Source organism: Rhododendron vialii, chromosome 3a (genome assembly GCF_030253575.1).
Source record: "Rhododendron vialii isolate Sample 1 chromosome 3a, ASM3025357v1".
NCBI classification, from domain to species: domain Eukaryota; kingdom Viridiplantae; phylum Streptophyta; class Magnoliopsida; order Ericales; family Ericaceae; genus Rhododendron; species Rhododendron vialii.
In genome coordinates this window covers 9,572,683-9,595,897 of record NC_080559.1, presented here as the reverse complement: position 1 = coordinate 9,595,897, position 23,215 = coordinate 9,572,683, and the positions used below count along the sequence as shown (strand labels likewise).

The window sequence follows — 23,215 nt, the reverse complement described above, 5'->3', positions numbered from 1 at the left end:
AATAGACATCAAGGTAATTCATACCTAAACCAAAACTATACACACCTTTCCTTCAACCTTGGACCAAAACATATCTAAATGAAGCCTTAACCTACACCTCGTGACTTCGCGGGTCGCCCAACAATTGATCGTTAGCAATAATTCCCAGCGATGGGTCAAGTTACCCAAAGGAAAGCTGACAAACATTGGACTCCAAAATGTCAAAATCTCATCAATCGCCAAAAGCCAACAGTTTTGGACTTCTTGGTGTATTGGGTCCAAAAAGAGACTAATAATGGAGGGGCCCAGAATGGATTCGTTACCGGTAAAATTGGGGTCTTTAAAATGGGGGATTGAATCGTCTCTGAACCTCGAAGCGAATGGGATCGATGCAAGGATGCTGATGTATTGGGCGTAGGGGTTGAGGTGGATGTAGGGTTTGTGAGGGAGAAAAAGATGATGAAGATGACGAGAAGAGGGAAGGGGAATTGATGGGATGGTAAAGGGTTTATGAGAAGAACCCTAGTCCTGTGATTTGGCAATGGAGGGAAGGGTGATTTGGCAACTGCTTTCTCTCAAAAGAACCCCTCTAACGTTTTACTAACACTGTGTAAGTCCAACTCACCATAATTCGTTAGTAATTTAACAGATTCAAACGATTGAAGTCTAATTGAATTACGCCTCAAAAGTCGAGGTGTCTAACTGAAGTTTAACAAAGTTTAAATATCTATCAAACATTAATATCAAAATTTGGAGGTATTTTGAAAATTTTCTATCATTTTAGATACAATAAGTTTACTGGTACAGAAAATCTGTACAAAATTAGTACAGATTTTCTATACAAATTTATTGTGGGACCCACTACGGATTCCATACAAATGATCCGAGCCGTTCATTAAATGTAAAACAGTTTTTCAAGGGCCCCCGCGAAAAATCAGTTCAATCCGATACTTATAGATGTTCGATCCAATCATATAATGTTTTAATTATCCGGGAATCTAAATAGAAAGTTAGATGATTGGATTGAGCATCTATAAGTATCGGATTGAACTGATTTTCGGCGATGGCCCTTGAAAAACTATTTTACATTTAATGAACGGCTCGAATCATTTGTGTGAAGCCCGTAGTGAGCCCCATAACAAATCTGTAGTACCAGTAGACTTACTGTTTTAGATACATACTAGGAGTATTTATTGTTTAGGAAAGATCATCGGTGATTCTGAAATAATGACGTAGGGCCCTCTCCCTCGCGCTTTTTTAGGTGCGATTGGTACCATACCAATATTATATGGTTAGAAGAGTTTTAAAACAAAGTGTTGGAATCCAGAGAATCTAGCACATAAAACTATCCACGAAAACAAATGAAAAATCAAGTTTCCATTCATTTGTTTTCGTAGACAGTTTTGTGTGCTGAATTTCTTGAACTGTACTGCTCCTCGAGTTCTAAAATAATGTTCCAAGAATGCTCAATAATTCTCTTTCTCCATCTAGTAGCTTTTTTTTCTTTTACTACTCCCTCCGTCCCCATTTTATAGTTTAGTATTTCATTTTGGGTTGTCTCTTAATAAGTGTCCATTTTATAAAGTTAGTGGATAAAAGTTGATACATTTTCTATTTTGTCCCTAAAAATATATTCCATTTTGAAAAGTTAATGAAAAAAAATGTAATGATGATATCTTCATAGAGGGTAAATAGGAAAAGTGAAGGTACAAGTTGATGTGAAATGAGTAATGAGTATATTTTTTTAATAAGTTGAAGTTTCGAAGCGGAACACTTAAAAAAGGACAGAGGGAGTAATATTTTTGCATGGACCGTCCATTTGTTTTCGTGGACATTTTATGTGTTGGATTTTCTGGTCTGTACTACTCCTCTAGTTCTAAAATAATGCTCCAGGAATACTCAATAATTCTCTTTCTCCATCTAGTAGCTTTTTTTTCCTTTTACTAAAATTTTTATCCAGTTTAACTCTTTCTCAATAAACAATTGTCCTAGCAGGAAAATCGTTACTCCGTATTTCTTTCGTAGGATATTAAGTTTTCATTTAGTGTATCATGAATACTTAAAATAAGTACTTAAAAAATGCAAACAATTCAAAGCGTATAAAGAATATCCAATTTCCCAATCAAAAAATCAAATTGTCCAATTTGAGTGCAACCCATACCCTATCTTAGGATACATGTAAACCATAAACTTTTTGTTCTGGGTACTTGTCACAGTTCAGTTTCAGGGATATGGTCTTGGGCGATTGGTCGGAACACATTTGAATAGGATACTCCGATCAGAGAAAGACAACAGCCAATAAAAACAATTTGGAAACATTAGAGGCTTGCGTCAAGAATTCTGATGCTATTTTCAATTTTTTGGAACGAACATATGTAAATCGGACTCGGATTAGTGTTTTGAATAGAATTGAGATCACCAAACATCTTGTCCAAATCCAAACCATGAATACATAGTAGTACTTAGGCAATCTAATAGGAGACGTATCAATTCAAATACTGCAGACCAAAAACTGGAGAGACTCATGAAAAAAGGTTTCGCAAGAGGTCAAGCTTATAAAATGCCTCATCGGGGAATGAAAGCAATAAACATGCATTCTACTTATACAGGCCTGTAAAAGCTTATAAGCCCACTAAAAAATGCAAGAATGTTAATCAAGGACCACGTTTTGTACATGAAAGAAAAGCTGTATGAAATGTCGATAAATAGTGAGCTTAAGTGAGACAATACGTTGAGCCAATTCCAAAACCTAAAACTTGTCTAAACCTCTGCTGAAAATTTGACTAAAATCCGCATTTGTATGACTGAAATAAGCGTTCGGATTTTTGGTGGTATGTTGACTGTCCAAATATGTTGTTTGTCTTGACGATGGCACAACCAACCATACCTCGATGATCAACAGATCTCGACACAGCTTGAAAAAAGAATGCTGTCTCTCTCCCACTTATCAGTAACAGACCTTTTAGCATTAATCTTTACCTCGGGCACCGAACACTTGTTTCATTAGGTCGTTACTGCACAAATGCAGTCACACACGCACTGCAAAAGTAAAAGGATCAAGATACCATTTCCACCGTGCAGTTGCATCTTTTCTTTCAAAAGTTGACCTGCAAAATTTAATAGAACCATAATAAGCTGCGAGATGATGTATGTATCACAATTCACACGTACCACTTTATACTGTGATCTACATACAAAGGTCTTATGTACGCACACCAACATTCATGAGGAACCCGATTTCCTGTAACCATCATTTGAGATAAGTTGTGTGGTCCTGCCATGAACATCACCTGAAAAAGCGAATGAGAACTGGGGCTCCGACTTTTAACCCATCACTTAGACTCGCTCTATTTCATTCTGAGAAATTCGGATTAACAGGATTACACCCCAGTTGATGAGTTCTTTCCTAATGCAGTCAAATCGTAGACCACACTGACCTACATGATTTGTTCCCACCTTATAGCAACTTACAGAAGTAAAACCCATAGTATAACAGTTGAGAGCCAAACATGCTACATGCGAATGGTCACAATGTGGACATCTTTTCCCCTGTCTAGGTTTCCCAATAACTCCCTCTGAAGCGATATGGACTGTGTTATCGTGTTACAGTTATACCAAAGCAGTTTATGTTAAGGAACATGCATTGCACATGCAACATTATTAGCTGTGCATTTGGCATTCCAGAGTTATCCTCAAGGTTTTTCTGATTATTTCCTCCGCATTTTTCTTGGGAGATGAAATGCCCATATATCAAACAAAAATCTTGAGATACTGTTATCCATACTTGCCTACCTCTACTACATTCCCATTCCACCTTCCAAGTAACATGGACATGGCTCACAATCCTCCAGATTTCCCACATATTGCCAAGGGGATGGAGTGTTCAAGAGGTTTCGATAGTGTACCTTCTTCACGGAATAAGCTTTAATCATCAGCATTTTATAAACTCATGCAGCTTCACGTATCTTTGGATTTGGGGAACCAATAACATTTAGTTGTGCCTTTGGTATATGACTCTTGGTGTTTCCAGCAGCTTGTCCTGCGGAGCTCCTTGTATTTGCTGCGTCCACAGAGGCAATTGACCTTTTTACCTGCTCAAATGTAAAAAGGACCATACTGATAAACAAGTTGACAGGAATTCGTAAAATCATCGCCTTGTGTAACTAATGTACCACCTTCTCAACCCAGGTGAACTAAGCAATCATTATAGAACTCTGAACAATATGTCAATGATTTAGGTATGCGTGCTTTTTGAATTAACAGAAACAAAGATATACTGCAAATTCAAAACGTACCGCCGCAAGTCGTTCTTTGTGAATATCACTTGAAAACTGAGAAACACCATACAAAAAGAATCATGAAATGAGCAATTAATTTGAAAATAGATGGAAGAATCAAACCGGCCTGCATAAACACAACTACATATGATATCAAAACAGACAGTCAAGTTCTTACTGGTTTTCGGTAAATCTTGATCTCATCTCCACTAAACCCAGGTAGAGTTGTATTCCAGTTTCTCTCTGACACAAGGCAGTTTAACTAAGCACCAAAAGTAATTCAATGAAACAACACAAACCAAAGAATTATTCCTGCATGACTAACCAAGATGTAGAAGTATGTCCTTCGCCTCCAAGGTATTTGATTTCCGATGCTTAGCCAATGAGCAACCAAAGGTTGTAATCTGCTCAAATTTTAAAAATTAGAAATTATTCCAATTCAAAACCACAAAGTAATGCTTCAAATCATTTGTGAGGAGTTATAGACACCAGAAATGATAATGCAGTTGCTTAGTTTGCTATGCAATTCCTTTTTTTAAAACCAAATTAGGCCCTAAATTCCATTCCTCCCTTTTGATAGGTGTATATTTGTTAATACTAAAGAAACCTGTATACAAAGAAAAGCCATCATGCAGGGGCTTCCATCCAAATCAGAAAGCTCTATCATATCCAAATATTGGTCAAGGGAACGATTAGTCTCCCTTGACTCCCTATTAAACAAAATTTAACCAAAGATCTCTTAAGCATCTTGTCAAGCATATATCCTATAAATGGGCTGAAGTTGGTTAAACTCCAATGCCATAAAAACAGTCCTATCTCCGTGCTAGAAGCTGTTTTAAAGTACCATTGAGGAACATTCATATCCAAAATCAGTTTTAAGAATCAAACGAAGTCCATACCCAAAAAATGCAACATTATATACAGGAAGACACAATCCTATAAGGAAATGCATCAACTTACAGACTCGACGAAGTCATCAGCAATATCCGCAAGAATATCTTCTACTTCAGGATCCAATCTTTCTGATGGATCAATCTATCCAAGCAGCAAAGAAGTCAACAAAAAACAATAAATAGAACTCAGCAATTTATGAAAATTTTACAAAATAAACAAAACAGGTCATTATTGTCTAAGAATTCAAGATATGATCAAGAAAAGGCCTTCATAAGAAGGTATGAATTGCGCTGTAACATCCATATAATATGTAACTTACTTTCTTTGTTCTTTTCCCCTGACAAATCAAAGCACATACATTGAATTAAGCCCGATAAAGAACATGTTATCATGCTGAATCAGTTCCAAGAAAGAAAGATTGTGAAATATGCCAGCCATACGACTGAAAAATGTAACACCATACAACTTATTATAACTCCTCTCCAGAAATAAGAACTACTAGACAGTCGCCCTAGAACAAGGCTTTCCTAACAAGAAATGCAAAAAGACAACCTCAAAAATTATACATCTCCCAATTGATATTTAATTCTATGATCTCTAAACCATAAATTTCGAAAGAAAAGAGTTACTCCAAAGGAGTACTTGCTCATACAGTCATTATTTCTGATAGTTAATTGATTTGATAGAATTTTTTTAGGAAAGCATAAGAAAGGAATTTTGAACCACGCTGACCATGGACTCAAGTCTTCCAAAATAACAATTGTCTTTCGTACCTACTGAGATTATGTTTGGAAACATTAAAACAGTAATGAAACATCGAAGATTGAACAGCAAAAGAAATACCAAGAAGGACTGGTCACCGGTATATGTTTTTTTGTCAAGGCTTGATGAATTGTAAAGAGGAAGATTGAAAATCATGTGATACCTAAATAACTAAAGCAGGGTGGTTTTTTGGACAAGAAATTAAAAGCGGGGTGGATAAGGTGGGTGCTCAGAGAACCAGAAATGCTTGGGGGGAATGTGCTGGTAACATAAACACATCTCAGCTGAACATACCTGAGTTAAACGATAAAGGCCCTGTTTGTTACTTTGTTATCAATTATACGGTTGATTTTTTTATTATTTGCTTAAAAGACTTAATATAAGTTGTAAACATGTTTGGTGTAGCTTTTTATAAGCTTGAATAGAACTTCAAACTGTTTCGTCAAACAAGCGGACCATGATTCCTCTTCGTTTGATGTGCATAATATGGCGGGAAAGGAACATGAGATGTTTTGAAGGGGTGGAGAAGCCTTTGTTTAGAATAAAATGTTTTTGGTTAATGGCTTGTTTAGTTGGGACAAGGGGGAATGTAATCCTAATCTTGCCCAATTCATAGATTGGTTTGATCTTTTCCATTCTCTTGGTAGTGTATAGGGCCTTCTTGTGTGTGGCCTTCTTTTGTAAATGGGCGGCATTCCCTTAATGCCTTGTTTCTAATATATTTAATTAGTTATCAAAAAAAAGTTCTAGAATAGCTTATTATCAAATGACTGTCTAAATTGTCTTTGATGATTCTGTGTAGGTACTCTGAAATCATGAAGCTTTTTGTCCATCCATAACTTTGTCAACTTAAAATAAGTGAAAATGCTACAAATTGGAGCTTAAACTAATCTCACTTGTTTTAGACAAATGAACTGAAAAAGCAAATTAAGTAATTATTAGCAATTGCTAGCAAACTCGATTAATAGCTTTGTTTTAGGCAAATAAGTGTTATCACAAGGGACCAAAGTAAAGATGCAGGCTAGACAGGAACAGAAATAACTAGAAGAGTACCAACATAACATCTCATTATTTTTTTTTTCACAATATAAGTTTCCACCACAGATTTTACACACAGCCCTAACATAGTAACAGTTATAGCAGAACAAAGAGGAAAGACAATATCCACTAATCCACCGATCCGCAAGATGCGGATCAAAAAAAAAAAATCCAACCTGCAAGAGTGGCTCAACAATGCATGAAGACTTGAATATAAAAAACAAAAGAGAAAGATGTTGAAAATTTCCATGGTTCACCCAACTCCTAAATAACATTATAAGTTCACTATCCTCTGAAATACATGAGCATGCATATATTCCTTAGATGATACAAAAAGATGATCTAAATGATCACTTCGCGTAGGATCCAAGACTAAGACTAATATCTACCGAAGTTAGAAAACATTTAAATTTATAAAGATGACCGTTACGCTCACCTGGGTTACCAGCTCTTGTATGCTCCTTTTGGTAAGAATCCTATTACAAGATTCACCACTCTCAGCACTCACAGTTCTATTAGGAGCCACTGGCTGGACAGGGTTGGGTTGTACTGCCGTGTGTGAGGAACCTTTCTGGTTTCCCAATCCACCACCCCTGGGAATCTGTTGCTGATGGGATAAAGATTGTGGGTCCCTTGAAGTGGGAAATTGTTGTCCGTAATGCTCTTGGGGCGGATGTGAGGGCGAAGGTGGTTGTTGGGAAGATGATGGTTGTGGTTGCTGTGAAGCTGTTGAAGCAGAACGATTGTGTTGCTGAGGGGTATGACCTCTTTGTTGTAAAGATAGCATATTGGTTATTGATCTGACTGGTGGGGACGGCAAAGGAGGCTTTCCTTGGGACCCAGATGGCAACCACGGCTGATTGTGAAGCTGTAGACTTTGTGATGTACTGGGTGATGACAGGCCTGGAGATCCAACTGATGGAACTCTTATGCCATGTCCTTGGAAATTCTGTTGAAGTGAGCGATAAACATAATTTGCATAAAACAGTCAGTAGAATACAACTTGAATAGTTTAGGAAAGGGAGATCATCAGATAGTTTTAGTCTTCTAGAGAAAAATCTAACTTCACAAACAATAATCAGTCATCTACGACTATGTCACACCATTAACTAAGTTTAAAATCACCACAAATTTGAGAAGCATGCAACTTAATACATATAAGAATGCAGGATGACCACTTCAAAGAAAAGGAAAGCAACCCCACATTGGATCAATTCTATTATATGTTAACTATATTTGGAGTTTTATAATTTGGCCTCTTCCTTTTTATTCATCACTTGTACATGGGTGGCATCCCCTTGATGCCTTCTCAATAAAATTTTATTACTTATCAAAACAGAAAAAAGAAAAAAGAAAAAAAATGAAAAATGGAAAGGGAAGCTCAAATCCAAGACATTAGGACGTAGGAGCCTCAATTATGAAGGAAACTGGGCCAGACTTCATACTGCCTCACAATAATGTGTAGAACAGTTGGTAGAATTTTTAAAAGAAACAAGAAAATTTTGTAGACTACAGGGACATCATCTTACAGTTTCAGACAAAAATATAATGTTAGAAATAACCATCAGTCAGCTACAACTTTGGCACACTATAAACGTTAGCCATGTAAAATATATGTTGGAAGAGTGCACCAGAAACTTAAGAAGTAGGCTATAGAATATAAGAACAAAGGATGACCACTTTTTTTTAAAAGGAAAGGGGATTAGTAAAAGAGAAAAGCCACTTACTGAAATATACGTGTTTCATTAACAAGAAGGGGGGGGAAAGGAATTGAGTAGAAACTGAACGCCAAAATCCCTATAGTAGGAGAGATAAGAGGTAGTATCGGGAGGTCCCTCAAGACTTCCGAGTTCCAAGTTGGAAGGGTACGAGGAGCAATTCCAATAGGTTCGTATAGCCTATAGCAGATGGCAAGCTAAGTTGGCAACTTGGCATAGTATCTATGTTCATGATACACTCTGAAGCTACCATGAATCGGTGGCAGAATCGAGACAATGAACAGTCCACCAAGTGAGGGAAGCATGAATCCCAGATTGAAGACAATAAACTGAACCAGAAGGACCAAGGTATCAGAATTCAAAAGTTCTTCTCTTCTGAATAACCACAATTTATACCGGCTGTATCATACCCAACAAAACTGAATTTACCTCCGGCAATCATATAACTCCCAAGTTATCGCTAGTTACAATTTTAATTCCATACTGCCAAAATTTAGTACCTTATTCGGTAGAATATGTAAAGATTTGCAGAGTGCCACCATGGACACACTTTCGCGATTCCACTATTAAACCAATTTATGAACATGTACTCAGTAATCCTGATGCAGAAGGACAGGCTCGGACAAAAGCCAAAAAAAGGCTGAAAACATATTTGACATATATAGGACAAATATAGACAAGAAATCACTCAAAAAAGATCAATTACATATGAGAAATCTGGTTTGGGTAGAGATACTTGATTTATCACTGAAGTGACTGAACTATAAATACAGCTAGTGCAGGATAAACCTTAAACTCTTTTAACACAAAACTATTGAGGTAGCTGGTGTAGTTGATTATAATAACTCGTCCTAATGTCCATAGACATAGAAGAATTTTCAAAAGTGATAACCATTCTGTTAATTTTCACCACAACTAAAGTTACAGTTAAGATCTGGAGAACAAATTCTGAGTTGGCAGAGCAATCCAGCAAAAGTTCAAAAACTCCTGGGTCAAGAATTATCCAACCACATTTGCCTTATTTAGCGGCGGAGCCAGAATTTGAATTTGGAGGTGGCACCAAAAAGATCATCCTCCGTCCCAAAAACAATGTCCTGTCCGAAAACTGATATTAACTTAAAAAGAATATCCTTTTAGTCGAAAGAACTCGTTGATATCTGGTATCTTGACAAAAAAAACGTGTCGGATTTTTTGAGCCAAAATGCATTTTTTTTTAAGTTCTCAAGTTGCGAAGTGGACAATTTTTGGGGGGTCAGAGAGAATATTTAAGGCCAAACAAAGTACACGAGTTCCAAGATATACCCCCCCAAAAAATACATGTTCCTTAAGTTAATCCACCATAAAAAAATAGCTAGGTTAGGACTGCCCGTGCCACCACGTCCCCCTTAAAGGCTCCACCCATGGCCCTATGTTAACTTACCATCATACTATAAGAGAAATAAGTTATTAACTTATTATCACATAAGAATATAAGAACTGAGCGCAAGAAATAAAGTAGCGAAGAACTTTAATCGTAACTCAGTACTGACTTGTGAATTCGGGGACTGGTTAATTGGGGTAGTTGGTCTAGCAGATGATTGGGCAGGTCTTTGTTGATGATGTCCAGCAATTCCACTGGGCCGTGTTTGAGGGCCCGAGCCAAATGACCCCATCGTGCCCATCCCCTGGATTCCTTGTATAGGCTGTCTTACCTAAGACATTTGAGAGAACAATGGGACCATAAACAACAACATTTAGAAAACAGAGGTTTCACAATACCAATAATAGCAACCAACATATAACACAAGAATACTTAGTCAATAAGTTCTAACCTAAGTTTACAAATCTCAACTCATCATCCAGGAAGCCCTATACCCGTGTCACTAGAAATTACTAACACTCTAGAGAACTACATTCTACATTGCAAGCTCTCAAATTTGGCAATCCAAAGATATCCCAAAGCTTCTCTAATTAGTTTCCTCGACATTGTAGGAGGAAAAAATAGCATGCACCAAACTAGTTAGTGTAGAGAGTGAAGCTCTAACAAGAAATGTTAAAAGATTATGATAAAGCACCTACTCAAATAATAAAAAATTACTGCTATGTTTTATACTACTCCCTTTGTCCCAAATTGGTAGTCCCTCTTGGGCAATCATGTCACTTAAACAAATTGCCTATATTTCACAACTTATAATGTCTGTTCTCATTTTGCAAACTTTGTTAAAGTATTTGACATCTATCAAACAAGATCCATACTGCATATAAAAACTATTATATAAATTTTCTTTGAGAGGTCCAAAATAGTGGGAAAAAAAGACCATCAATTTGGATGGAGGAAATATATGTTTTGCCTGGAAGAAGTAATTCTAACGTTGTTATCTATAGAACCCTAACCACACATATAGCAAACAACAATTGTGAACACACAGCCTACCGAATTCCAAATAACACGGTGGAATGCAAACGTCTAAATTCCTATTCAGAAACAAAACCCTAGTCCAACAAACAAAAAACCACCACCTGTGACGTGCCCGGACTCGTGCCAGATTCCGGCATACTGCCCGAACCACGAGCCAACCCGCCAAACTGCTGACCGAAAGACGGCGGGTTCAGGGAAGAAAACGAGGCGGGTTGGGGCGGAGGAGGGCTCGGGTGGTGCGCAGGAACTCCAATTGCCATTCCACCCTTTTGTGCCGACAACGACGGCGAAGACGATGGCGGAGGAGAGGAAGAGAACGGGGGCACGGGCGGGGGTGAAGGCGAAGAAGAAGAGTGAAGGTGAGATGGGAAGTGGTGGGAGGGAAAGGGGGAGGGTTGGGGCCAGGGTCTGTTGAAGGGCAGCCTAGGGTTAGGGTTTGCGGAAGATGGGAGGGAGGGTGAGGAGGGGTTTGGAGGAGGGAGGGAGGAGGAGGAGGAGGGTGGTTGTGGCGGTGATGGAGATGGTGGTGGTGGCTGTGGCGGCGTAGGTTGTTGATCAGTTGGCTGAGGAGTGGGTGGTCTTTGTGATTGTTCCATTGGAGATTGTGAGAGTGAAACCGTCTGGGGGAGGGAGTGTGCCGCTATTTGTGTTGGAATTTCGATGAGTTTTGCGAGAAGCTGCTCCGGAAACCGACCGAAGGATTACCGATCCCGCACCAACGGTGAAGCCGGGCCATTACGAGTTCCACACAAATGATTCGAGTAATTAAATATTTCTTTTAGACAACCGAGCGAAGTTGTGAAAAATCAGTTCAATCCGATATATTTAAATGTTCGATCCAATCATTCATCTTTTTAGGCTATTGATTTTGCCACTCCTTTTTTGTTAACGCCACTCTCCTGCAAGTGTATTTTTGCACCAAAAATACACGGTACAAAAATACACTTGCAGGAAAGTGGCGGTGCAAAAATACACACTTTCAGGAGAGTGGCGTTAACAAAAAAATGAGTGGCAAAACCATTTCCCTCTTTTTATTCAGATTTCAAATTGCTTATCGGCTTATCTATACTTGCTATTTATGACACATTATATATATAGGTGTTCGATCCAATCTTTCATTTTTTCATTTAGATTTCAAGATAGCTGATTTTTCATGGATCCACTCAATTTTTTTTTCTAAATTATTGAACATCTCAAATCATCCGCGTGGGGCCCAACGTGGGCTTCCGTGGCCGTCTTTTCCCACCTTCATTTCCCTCTAACGGTATCCTTAGAGTTTTCTGTTCACATTTTCAATTTTGGGTGATCAACAAGCAAAACGAGCCAGCCGTTGATCAAGTTTGATTTGAAAGTATAAAGCGTTTTAAAAATATGTTTCGAGTCTAGTTTGTTTATAAAATGAGTACATCTCAAATGAGCTTTAATGAAACCAAATGTAACCTGATTTCAAATAGCTTGAATATTTATAGTACATCTGAACGAACCAAGTAATAATTTTTTTGAGCTTAATTTGAAACTGCAACAAGCTTCAAAAAGTTGTTAAAACTTGGTTGGTCTACGAGACAAACCAACCTTGAATATACTTTTAATGCGTTTGGAGTGTTCCTGATAATGCGACACCCGCAATGTGTTGCGCAACTTGCCGTGGCAACAGCTATTTGGGCTGCCCTTGGGTTTCCTTCCACTCACTTCCTTTCTCAGGATTAAATTCTAAAAAACCTTTACACCTCCGGTTTCCGTCCTTTCTCAGGATTGGGGAAGAGTCTCATCTTTCTCCTCTTGTGGGCATATTTGGTGCAACCGGAATAGCAATTTCTTTGAAACTCAACCCACATCCTTTCTCAGGATTGGGGAAGAGCCTCATCTTTCTCTTCTCTTGAGGGCATATTTGGTGCAATCGGAATAGCAATCTCTTTTAAACTCAACCCACAACTCGAGTTCTGTTAGAAATATGTGTGAAGAATTGAGTCCTGCATTAGATAAAGATAAAAAAATGAATATAAGTCATTCAATATATATTGAGCCCAAGTGATAATATAAGATATGATTGGATATCCTAAAATCTAGGAGAGATATGCCTTGTTCTTCAAGCCTAGATCTAGTATTACCATAGAATCATTATTTACTTTAATGTAAGAGAGAGATCTTGAAAGATGTAGAGAGAGCGGTCTAGAAAGAGCTTTAAGGGAGATTGGGAGAGAGTTAGCGTCTTAATGAACCAAATTAAGTGTCTCTAGATTTATGAGAATATTCTAGATAACCTTAGATATACTTAGATTTTGTATAGATTATCCTTGATAATATAAGATTTGTTTAGATTTTAAAGTCTAGTATTCCATTTTGAGCTGTTCCTTAATAAGTGACCATTTTGTAAAGTTAGTAAGTTGGTACAGTTTTTCATTTTGCTTCTAAAAGTAGATTCTATTTTAAAAAGTTAGTGAGTAAAAGTGTAATGATTATGTCTCTATAGAGGGTAAGTAGGAAAAATAGAGGTAAAAGTTAATGTGAAAAGTGTAATAATAATATTTTCTTAATAAGTTGGAGTTACGAAACGGAACACTTAAAAATGGACGGAAGGAGGATAAGATTATGATAGATAATAGAAGATCACCATCAAATCCTCTAGATTACATAGGTTTATTAGTATAAATAGACCCCTTCCCTCCCCTTCACACACCGCACACACACCATCAAGTAAATAGAGAAAGGAAAGAGAGAATAGAAGGGGAGAAAGAGAAGAGGGAAAAAGCTTGAAAATTTTATTTTATAAATAGTTAGTGATGTTTTGAATGTTAGATATTGGTGGGCTAGTGGTGTATTTAGTCCAAATGTGGAAAAATATTTTAAGGCATTGATTCGTAGACACAACAACTGGTCATATTTGAGATAATCCCAGAAGTATACGATATGCTTTTCACTTCTGAAATCATTTCTTCACTCTCATTTTTTGTACTCCTTTTGATTATCTTGTGATATTTGTTCAATCTTGTAGATATCATTGGAAAGTGGAATAATTGGTATAAAGTATGATGTTGTTGGCTGAGTACTATAGAATTGTTTAATTAGTACAGGGATCGAGTGAACTCAACAATAGGCTATCCAATATCCAAGATGGGTTAAGGGTGACTCGGTGAGGAAGGTATTGGGGGAGGGTCACTGATCATGTACTGAGGAGGACATGGTAGGAGGTCCCTTGTGATTGTTGCTTCGATTGATTGTTGCTTCGACTTGGTGGTCGATTATCGTTTATTGATTCCACTTGAATATGAGTTTTGTTATTCTGTTGTATCATATACTTCTCGGATAATTTCTTTTTCAGATGTGGAATCAGATTAGTGGAAATTGAATCGGAACATATAAAGATTAATTTGGAGAGGTCTTGGAAGAGTTGATAATTTTAGAGCATCTAGAAGATTATTTAGCTGGCGGCTTAAATTTATTTTAGTGATGTAATTTATTTATGGAGAGAATAAGAGCCTAGAAATGTTTAAAATACAGTATATTTTAGAGTTTATTTTTAGAAAATAACGGGGCATCACAGTTTGGACTCTGTGGCATACTTCTTAATGGATTGGGCCGACATGCACATCTAAGAACATAGACATATCAGACTCCCAACAAGACCCCAAGTCTAGGAAGAAGCTATGGAAAACATATGAGTAACCCCCGCTGATGTATATCGCCGTGGCAAAAAAAAAAAAAAAACCTTATCGTGTACATATAGGTTTTGTGAAACCCATCTCAGGTTCCACACAGATGATTCTAACCGTCTATTATTTTTTAAAAATCTTTTATGGAGTTCTGTAAAAAATCAATTCAACTCGATATCAGTATGGATTTTTTCAGAATTTTGTAGGGGCGAAATTTACAAAATTCTGAAAAAATCTTTACTGATATCGGATTGAGCTGACTTTTTACAGAGTTTCATAAATTTTTTAAAAAATAATGATTAGTTCGAATCATCTCTGTGAAATTCGAGGTTAACCCTAAAAGACCCATATGTGCATATTATGTACACATACCATATGTACCCATGGCAGTGCTGGATTGTGATGGGCCGATTAATATCAATATTGGGGCATGCAACCTCAACAAGAGGCTTGATTGTGATCATAGAGCCAATGGCTAGGTGGATTTTATCGCAATATGCATAGTGGCGGATCCAACCAGGTCCACCGAGCCACGGGCTCCCGCTGCAATTTTTTTTTTTTTTAGTTTTAGTTTTTTTTTTAATTGGTAATTTAGATTTTGCTTTAATAAAATAATATTGTTTTTATACAGTTGAGCCAACTAGCTAACACAATTACATGCATATCAAGAAAATTTGTGAATAATTGAAAATATGGTGAATATTATTTATTTTGTTTAGAATCCATAATAGGTCTCACTTCAATAGTTAAAGTAATTTTTTAACATTTTAACCTTTTAATTATTTATTAAAAATATACTATCTCAATTAGACATTCCCAAGTGCTTAATCAAACTATCTAACTTTTTGTTCCAAGACCATGTCATTCAATAAAATACTTATAAAAAATGAGAATAGCTACTATACATTTTTCTTCTGGAATATTCTATAAGATTGTAAAAAACTCTATTATATGCTAGACTTGTGTGGAGAGTTCTGGAATATTTTAGAGATGTGAAAAAGGAAATATATTTTTTAGGAGGATTTTAATAGAAGAATGTGGGCTGTTAGATGAAAATAATCATAACCATGCATTGAGGAGGAGAAAAACTATAAAAAGAAAGAACCATGGGAAAAAGAAGCAACACCAAATAGCATAAAATTATTAAAAACAAACAAATAAACAGTGGGAGTAAAGCTGGAATTAGATATCTTGCTAGTAATACAAATCCGGTCTTATTACAAAACAAAAATCAAAGAAAACTAAGAGATTATTACAAATTTGCATATTTCGAAATCTCAACAAACTCTAACCTAAGCAACAAAGATTAAACACCATAATTAAAAACACACTAGGCCTAATTGTTTACAGATCTAACGGCTATAGGACTTCTAACGCTGTATTTGTCGTTGTACCAAGTTAGGCTCCCAAAAACAAAATCGTCCAAAGCCTGCCTAGAGTTAACATCCACTCTAAACGTCAGAGTCTTCTGACCACTTGAAAAATCCAACACACTCGGCTGCACCTTGATTTCAATACCTTGTGGATTCTCAATTTGAACATTAAACACCTTAGGACCGTCATTATTTCCGCGGTAAGTCACCTTTCGGGTCACTGATATTCCACCAACCAAATTGTTGATGCCAATAGACGGTAAATTGAGATCATATGCACCAGTTTGGGGGTTAGGGCAATTTACGGTTCCAAAGAGCAATTGGAGGGCAGATATGGGAGTGTCGCGGCTGCACAGGAAGTAAAGAATATCGTCTGCATTCATGTCATAGACCAATCCTGGATCTAGTGCTGCGTTTGGATTCAAATGCCCAGATCCCATGTCAAAAGGCGTTGCACTTTTGGTGTTTGATTCTATAGGGTTTCCAGTATTGTCAACTGAAAAAGCTGAGGCCAACGGTAGATATGTCAATACAACAAATTGAAAAGGTACTTATCTTCACAGATGTTCAATTAATTGACATTTTAAAGCCTATTTCATACATTAATTTTCTAAGTTGACAAGTGTTAAAATTTGAGATAGAGCTCTTCTTAGAAAACTTAAACAAATTTTTTCCTTGTTCTTTAAAACCATTATGCTAAAACCATTATGCTAAAAAAGAATAATGGTCTAAAAGATACTGATAAAAATGAATAATGGTACGAAAGATACTGATGTTTTGCTTAAAATTAATTCACAAAAATCTTACTACCAAACTAATTCAGAAAAATAAACCAATCACTCATGTGTTGGTGGAACTCTGGGCTAACTTGATTCTATTAACTGGTGTCATAACAAGGTTTTTAGAACATCTTAAGTGCAAACATTCTTCGTTTAGAAATAAAATTTATTTTGCAGTAAACCTAAAATTTGTTTCGTATCTTTACATGGTTCTTATTTATCATCAATCAAACGAATCGTTTAGCATATTTTTCGAAACTTAATCCAAAACACCAAGTAGGAAAACATACTAACCTGTCGTTATTAATGCGGATTTTATTTCTGCTGGTGACCAACCTAGGTTGAACGCTTTAATTATTGCGGCGACACCCGAAACATGAGGAGCAGCCATAGAAGTGCCAGAACAGAAGAAGAAAGAGGTAGCATCTGGCGGCGCACCCGAATATGCAAGCCAAGATGCTAAAATGCTTACTCCTGGAGCTGTTATGTCAGGCTACAATCATGCATGATTCTTCTATTAATGACAAAAACATTAACAAAATCTTTCTATCGTAATAAGAAATCTAAAAATGTAATTTCCACTATTACGATTACTTTTATTAAAGACTATCAGATGCCACCCGTCGAAATGTATTATGGTCTCAATTTAAATAAATTGCCCGTACAACCCAACTACACTACGGTATAGTTGTACGATTTTGAGATATTTTCTTATTTGATCATATAAGACAACATTATTTTACATATGGATACATTGTCTAAGAGTGAGAATAGAGAGTGACAGATTTATTAGGAAAATATTCTATGTATTTTAAAAAAAAGAAATGATCTGATAGCTATAAATTTAACGGGAAGTGATCTAACAGTTGTTGAGATTGCTCTTATTTTTTATGCCTAGACATTTTCAATAGAAATCACTCTATTTTATAATATTATTATTAAAGAATAGAAAAAACGTACTTTAATTATTTCTGGTGTTGTAGCGTCAGGCCCCCTTGAAGAAAAAGATGCCATCTTTGGAGCTTCCGAGTTGTAAGTTTCCACTGTCGGCCATATCTTCACAGCGGGATCCCTATAAATATTTAACAGTTGTAAGAAATAAAAAAAAAAATTGACAAATTTAAAAATTGGGAAAAAAAATTACATCGACAGAATAATAGATGTAATTAGATTTAGAACCAAGACTTTTCCTATATATATACAACATAGCGAAATTAACCTATCAAAATGTGCATACAAAGCTTGTGAAAATTACAATACCACAATTTTTGGAATACCTAAATGAAGCTACATAGTTTCCAAGCTTGTCCGCTTCGTCTTGATTGATCACAGAGGTAGGGATCGGATAATATTCACCCTTCCCCTTGTCATAATTATTATGCAGATCCACAACAATCATTCCAACACCACCTCCATCTCTCACCACTGATGACTTCTCAAGCATATTATCATCCGGACTTTCCATGAAACAGACCACAACGTTCCCGTTGATTATTCCAGTATCAAGCGCATTTCTTTTGCAAAACCTGAAAAACAAAGCACCCAACACACTTTTTAACAATCGCGTTGATATACGCACGCACACGAATTTGTATGCGTACATGAGCAACAAATGTAACGTTTTTCCGTACATATTTATAAGTACGTGTTTTGTCACGGTTTGGAGCATTAGGGTATTTGTATATCTACAGAAAGAACACATGTGATGTTTTTTTGAAAGTATATAGATGAATACTACGTGTTTTGATATGGTTTAGAGCATGATGGTATTCTGTTTCAAATCCGCCTCAGCCAATGGGAGGCAAAAGTTGAGGAATGAAAACAGTCTCCATTTGACTAGTGAGATAATGGTAAAAAATGTAAGAAAGAGAAAAAAAAAAAAAAATTCGGTGTTCACTGAGCAAGAATGTCCTAGAAAATGAGAGGAAACAAATTTTTCCATGCAACCCTTTAAAGCTAGAGAGCTTGCCTTTCTTTTTCACACAAAAAGTGCAAGAAAATCTCATTTTCTTGTGAGAATCAACAACAATCTCTCACTTCCTTATTTTGTTGTAAAACTTCCATCCTAATCAAATGGATGTGGGAAAAAAAATTTCTTTTTCTTTTCTTTTATTTCACTTTCTCTCATTTTCACTTTCTATTGCATTTTTCTCTCTAATCAAACGGACCCTTTAAAACGTGCTTTGAAAATCATTTCTATTTGATTCTATCGATGTTTATGGATACATGAATACAGAGTGCCCTGAAAATAGGATTGTGCATGACTGACTTACGTAGCATCTCGTCTTCTAATGCCAGGCCTTGCTGCATCACCTCCTTTAATAACATAACGGAAGTCATTCATCTGGTATTTGTTGTGCCCAAATCCCTGAATAATTCCAATTTGCTATTCAAATTAGATTTGGTCATACATCAAACAACCCAATTTTTAATTTTCTAGCTAGTCACAGATTCATACTCATATCAATAGAATCTACATAAGAAAATTCGACCACAAAGTTCAGAATAACGGTGAATCGTGGTGTAATATAATCCATATGGGTCTCGATGTCACAAAATTGGGAGCAAAAAAATCCGTTGTGGAAATCGGCTATTACCCTATTAGGTATCCCCATGCAGCTGATACATGGTATGCTTTTGAATCAGATACTGGACGCTATGCTTTTGAATCAAGTATTGAACGGTATGCGATCAAAAACAAATTTTTGTAGGATTTCGATCATTAATGTGAGCCCGGTATGGGCCTGAGAAAGGAGGAACCGGGCAGAAAACTTCTCTCCCATTACCGGAGACGAGCCAGATCCGGAAAGGAAAATACATTTTCACTTGTTTTGCTACATTTTAAAAATACTTTCCGCACCAATATTCGGCCAAATAAACCGGGCCTTAAGAGAACCACCTCTAGTGAAGTTGGTTGCTTATATCCCTTCTCCCAGTGGTGACCAGGGTTCGAGGAACTCCCCTGTGCTAACTTTAACACCACCCCCTAACTAATTTTCGCTGATGTATACAAAGTTAACAAAAAAAAACGAGCCTTAAGAGAGAAGAAAAAAAGAAAAGAAAGAAACAGGAAAAAGTTTTGCATACCTGCAGCAAAGTGTTTCCATCACCAAGTTGCACGGTGGAGACAAATTCCCGATCAGTAGAACTAGCCGCAACGGTTAGAGTCCACGGCGAAGAATTGGAAACGGTGTAGGGCCCCTTTTCTCCGTCGTTTCCGGCACTAGCGACAGTCAGAATCCCTCTCAAGAAAGCATGGAAGGCCGCGATTGAAAGCTCGTCGGTCAAGTAGTTGTAATTCCTGGGTCCGTGGGGTTGACCGACTGAGAAGGTGATCACGTCGACCTGGTCGCTGATGGCGTCGTCGAAGGCTTTCAGGACGTCCGACCCGTCGCACTTGTCGAACCAGCAGACCTTGTACACCGCCAGCCGTGCCTTCGGAGCCCCGCCCCGCACGGTTTTGCCGGCGCCTAGCGCGTTGGAGTCTGTTACGAAGCGGCCGACAGCTGTTGAGGCCGTGTGGGTGCCGTGACCGAGATCGTCGCGGGCTGATTGGAAGAAGGAACGGCCCTTTGAATTTGAATCGAGACGACCGTGCGCCTGCTCGTATCCTCCATGGTAGTAACGTGCGCCGATCAACTTCCTGCACCGAAATAATTCCAAAAAAATCAAAAGAAGCGATCCATGTGACTGTTGTGAAGAGCAAGGTTTGAAATAGCAGTAGCAGATCGCTAACCAATTAACGGTAGCGGTTGCAGAAGCGGTAGTATCGAATGATGCGTAGCGAAACGATCGTATATTTTTTAATTTATTACTATAAGAGCGCCTGAAGCAGCCATAGTGTTCACGTAAAAGCGGGCAAAAATTAATCCCCAAATCTTCGTATGGAAGAGCGAAAATATGATAGTGAATCTTTGGTAGCAGGGTTTTTTTGGGCTTTAGTGGTATCAGAGGGCCAGAAAACTACTAGGTAGCGGCAGATACGCTTACTAGCTCACCTTGTCACATGGATTTATCAGGAAAACCAACAAGGTAGCTTATGCAATCGCACAATGGAATTGAGGTTGTCTTGCTATATAGAATATACTATGAAACTATATTATGTTCGTTTACTCTCCGATACGATAAACATAATAAACAAACATAATATAGTTTGCAATTCTGAAATTCAGAACAATCATGTGCTATTACCATAGCAAGATAATTACGTAGGGTACTGAATATGCAAAAAATACGTAAAAGCCAAAAATCAGTTTTTTGTTTCCAGAAATACTCAGTTTTGTTTCACTTTGATCAAAAAAAAAAAAAAAGTTTTGTTTCACTTTGGCAAGTCTTTTTCAATTACTTTACCGACCGAGAAACAAGTATTTGTGGAAAAAAATTTACTAAAAAAAAAAGTAATTGTGGAAAACATAAATTTGCCACCTATTTCCAGGAAATATTATGTCCCAGACTATATAATAGATAGTAGAATTTACCTATTGCAATTCGAAGTTGAAAATTGTTCCCCTGTTACACACTTTCCTTTAAATCTGCTCGGTACCGGTCCCATGTCATTCGGGTTGAAACTAGGTGACTCCGGCCAAACTCCTGAAAAAAATAAATAAAAAAAAACATGTAAATAATCATTCGAGAAAATTGATTTTGGTCATTTCTTTTCTTTTCTTTTCTTTTTGGCTTATGTTTAGATTGTTTCTAATTTTTTTTATCTGTCTTGACCAGAGGGGTTGGTTGAGAAATCTAAAAAACAGAGCATATTGCAGTAGACTTTACCACTATCAATGTGTCCGACGATCACTTCATAGTTTTCATCTACTGAGTAGTTGCCGAATACGCTATTATGATCAGTAGCCCCCATGAAATCCCACGACCTAGTCGTCTGGAGTTCGTATTGCCTACTTTTGAAAACAGAAACAACCGAATCGCTCTCTGCAACCATAGAAATTAAGTAGAATTAAAAACAACATAATTGTTAGACAATACGGAGTATTATACCAACTAATGGATGCAATTATTGTGATGATCATATTCTATATGTTTGCAATTGCCGCTCTTATTACTTGCAATTTCATCGGCCTGTTCTTGTGTTAGCCTGGCTGAGAAGCCTCTGAAGCTCTTGTGATAGTTGTGGATTGTGGCTTTCCGAGCGCGGTCGACACTACCAATGACAAAAAAGAAGTTACATACTATCAGATAAGCGAAAGGGTATTAACGCAACATTTTGCACAACAATTAATAAACACAACATTTTCATGCGGCAATGCATCATTAGGCAATGCATCATTAGGCAATGTAAAATGACACCTCGTACATTGTCCAATGATACAGTAGCCTTCTTGGGTTAAGATGCTGGTTTCGTCGTTGAATGCATGCAGACGAATATGTGCATCTATCTATATATCCATCTATACCGTAAGCAAATTTAGTAGACTTGAAAAGGCCATGTATTTCTATTTTTCTAGAATTTTGAGATATTAAAATATTTTATACAAACTTGAAAAAAAAGAATGTAAAGGCACATCTTATCCAGCCACCAACTACTCTCTCCCACCTCCTATTTTGTAGGGGTATTTTGTTGGGGTTTGTTTCTTCAATGATATTTTTACACCTTGTAATTTTTCTCAAAGCTAATATTGATTTCTGTAAATGAAAAGAAATATATATTCATGCTAATTTATGAAATGATGATATATGACTTCCCGTGCATCAAACGGGTTAAACTCTACAAAGTATAGATGCACATACATAAGTGTTAAGTATGAGGTATACCTGCCAACAACGGAAGCTAGCATTTCATGATTGGATGATATCACAGTTTTGGAGTCCGACAACGAGTGTTGACCCATGTACACAATGTAGTGCTGCAAAACCAAAGTTAAATAGAATATATTTTTAAAAGTTATACGCATAAAAAAGTAATGGAAGAGAAAACTCGCTAATTAAGCATAAACTTGCGAAAGGAAAAGTTGTTTTGAGTGACTGATTGATGGTACAATGCAATTTGTGAACCTTTTAATCGATCTCTCAAAGTAATTTCAACCAAGATAAATAAATATAGTGGCCGATACTTGAATCCTTAGTTCGTAATATGAAAGGTGCAGTAATATGAACTTAATTAAGATACATAAGAGCACTACAAACCTCAATCGTGCTATTCGTATTAGCTACACATTCATGGATGCAATGGATGAAGAACGCAATAAGGAGGATGCTAGCATATGTCTTCATGTTGAACGATCGACAAAAAAAAAATTGAAGTACTTTGATAAAGAAGCAGCTATATGTGCTATTTATAGAACCATATCTCTCCCAAAAAAATAAGATGTTTGACTTGTCAAACAAAACTA

General features: G+C 36.9%; 2 protein-coding genes across 3 annotated transcripts; both read right to left on the bottom strand.

Annotated features, from left to right (window-relative positions):
• Window positions 1-2,514: 2,514 nt before the first annotated feature.
• On the bottom strand, window positions 2,515-11,808 carry LOC131321404 (transcription initiation factor TFIID subunit 12). 2 transcript variants are annotated; one of them, XR_009198468.1, is made up of 10 exons: window positions 11,168-11,808; window positions 10,198-10,359; window positions 7,387-7,899; window positions 5,217-5,291; window positions 4,582-4,660; window positions 4,435-4,499; window positions 4,275-4,310; window positions 3,885-4,070; window positions 3,270-3,336; window positions 2,515-3,086 (listed from the first exon to the last, which is right to left on the bottom strand). XR_009198468.1 is itself a non-coding variant. In XM_058352393.1 (9 exons), exons 1-8 carry the CDS (start codon window positions 11,660-11,662, stop codon window positions 3,927-3,929), a joined length of 1,569 nt encoding a protein of 522 aa, XP_058208376.1. In that variant the 5' UTR covers window positions 11,663-11,808; the 3' UTR covers window positions 2,515-3,086; window positions 3,885-3,926. The 2 variants fall into 2 exon arrangements, 1 of the variants encoding a protein (XP_058208376.1); XM_058352393.1 differs by lacking the exon at window positions 3,270-3,336.
• Window positions 11,809-15,884: 4,076 nt separating this feature from the next.
• Window positions 15,885-23,096, bottom strand: LOC131321403 (subtilisin-like serine-protease S). The gene is made up of 11 exons (XM_058352392.1): window positions 23,010-23,096; window positions 22,638-22,729; window positions 21,929-22,026; window positions 21,642-21,797; window positions 21,347-21,458; window positions 19,956-20,511; window positions 19,142-19,236; window positions 18,146-18,394; window positions 17,829-17,940; window positions 17,163-17,361; window positions 15,885-16,594 (listed from the first exon to the last, which is right to left on the bottom strand). Exons 1-11 carry the CDS (start codon window positions 23,094-23,096, stop codon window positions 16,053-16,055), a joined length of 2,298 nt encoding a protein of 765 aa, XP_058208375.1. The 3' UTR covers window positions 15,885-16,052.
• Between the last annotated feature and the right edge of the window lie 119 nt (window positions 23,097-23,215).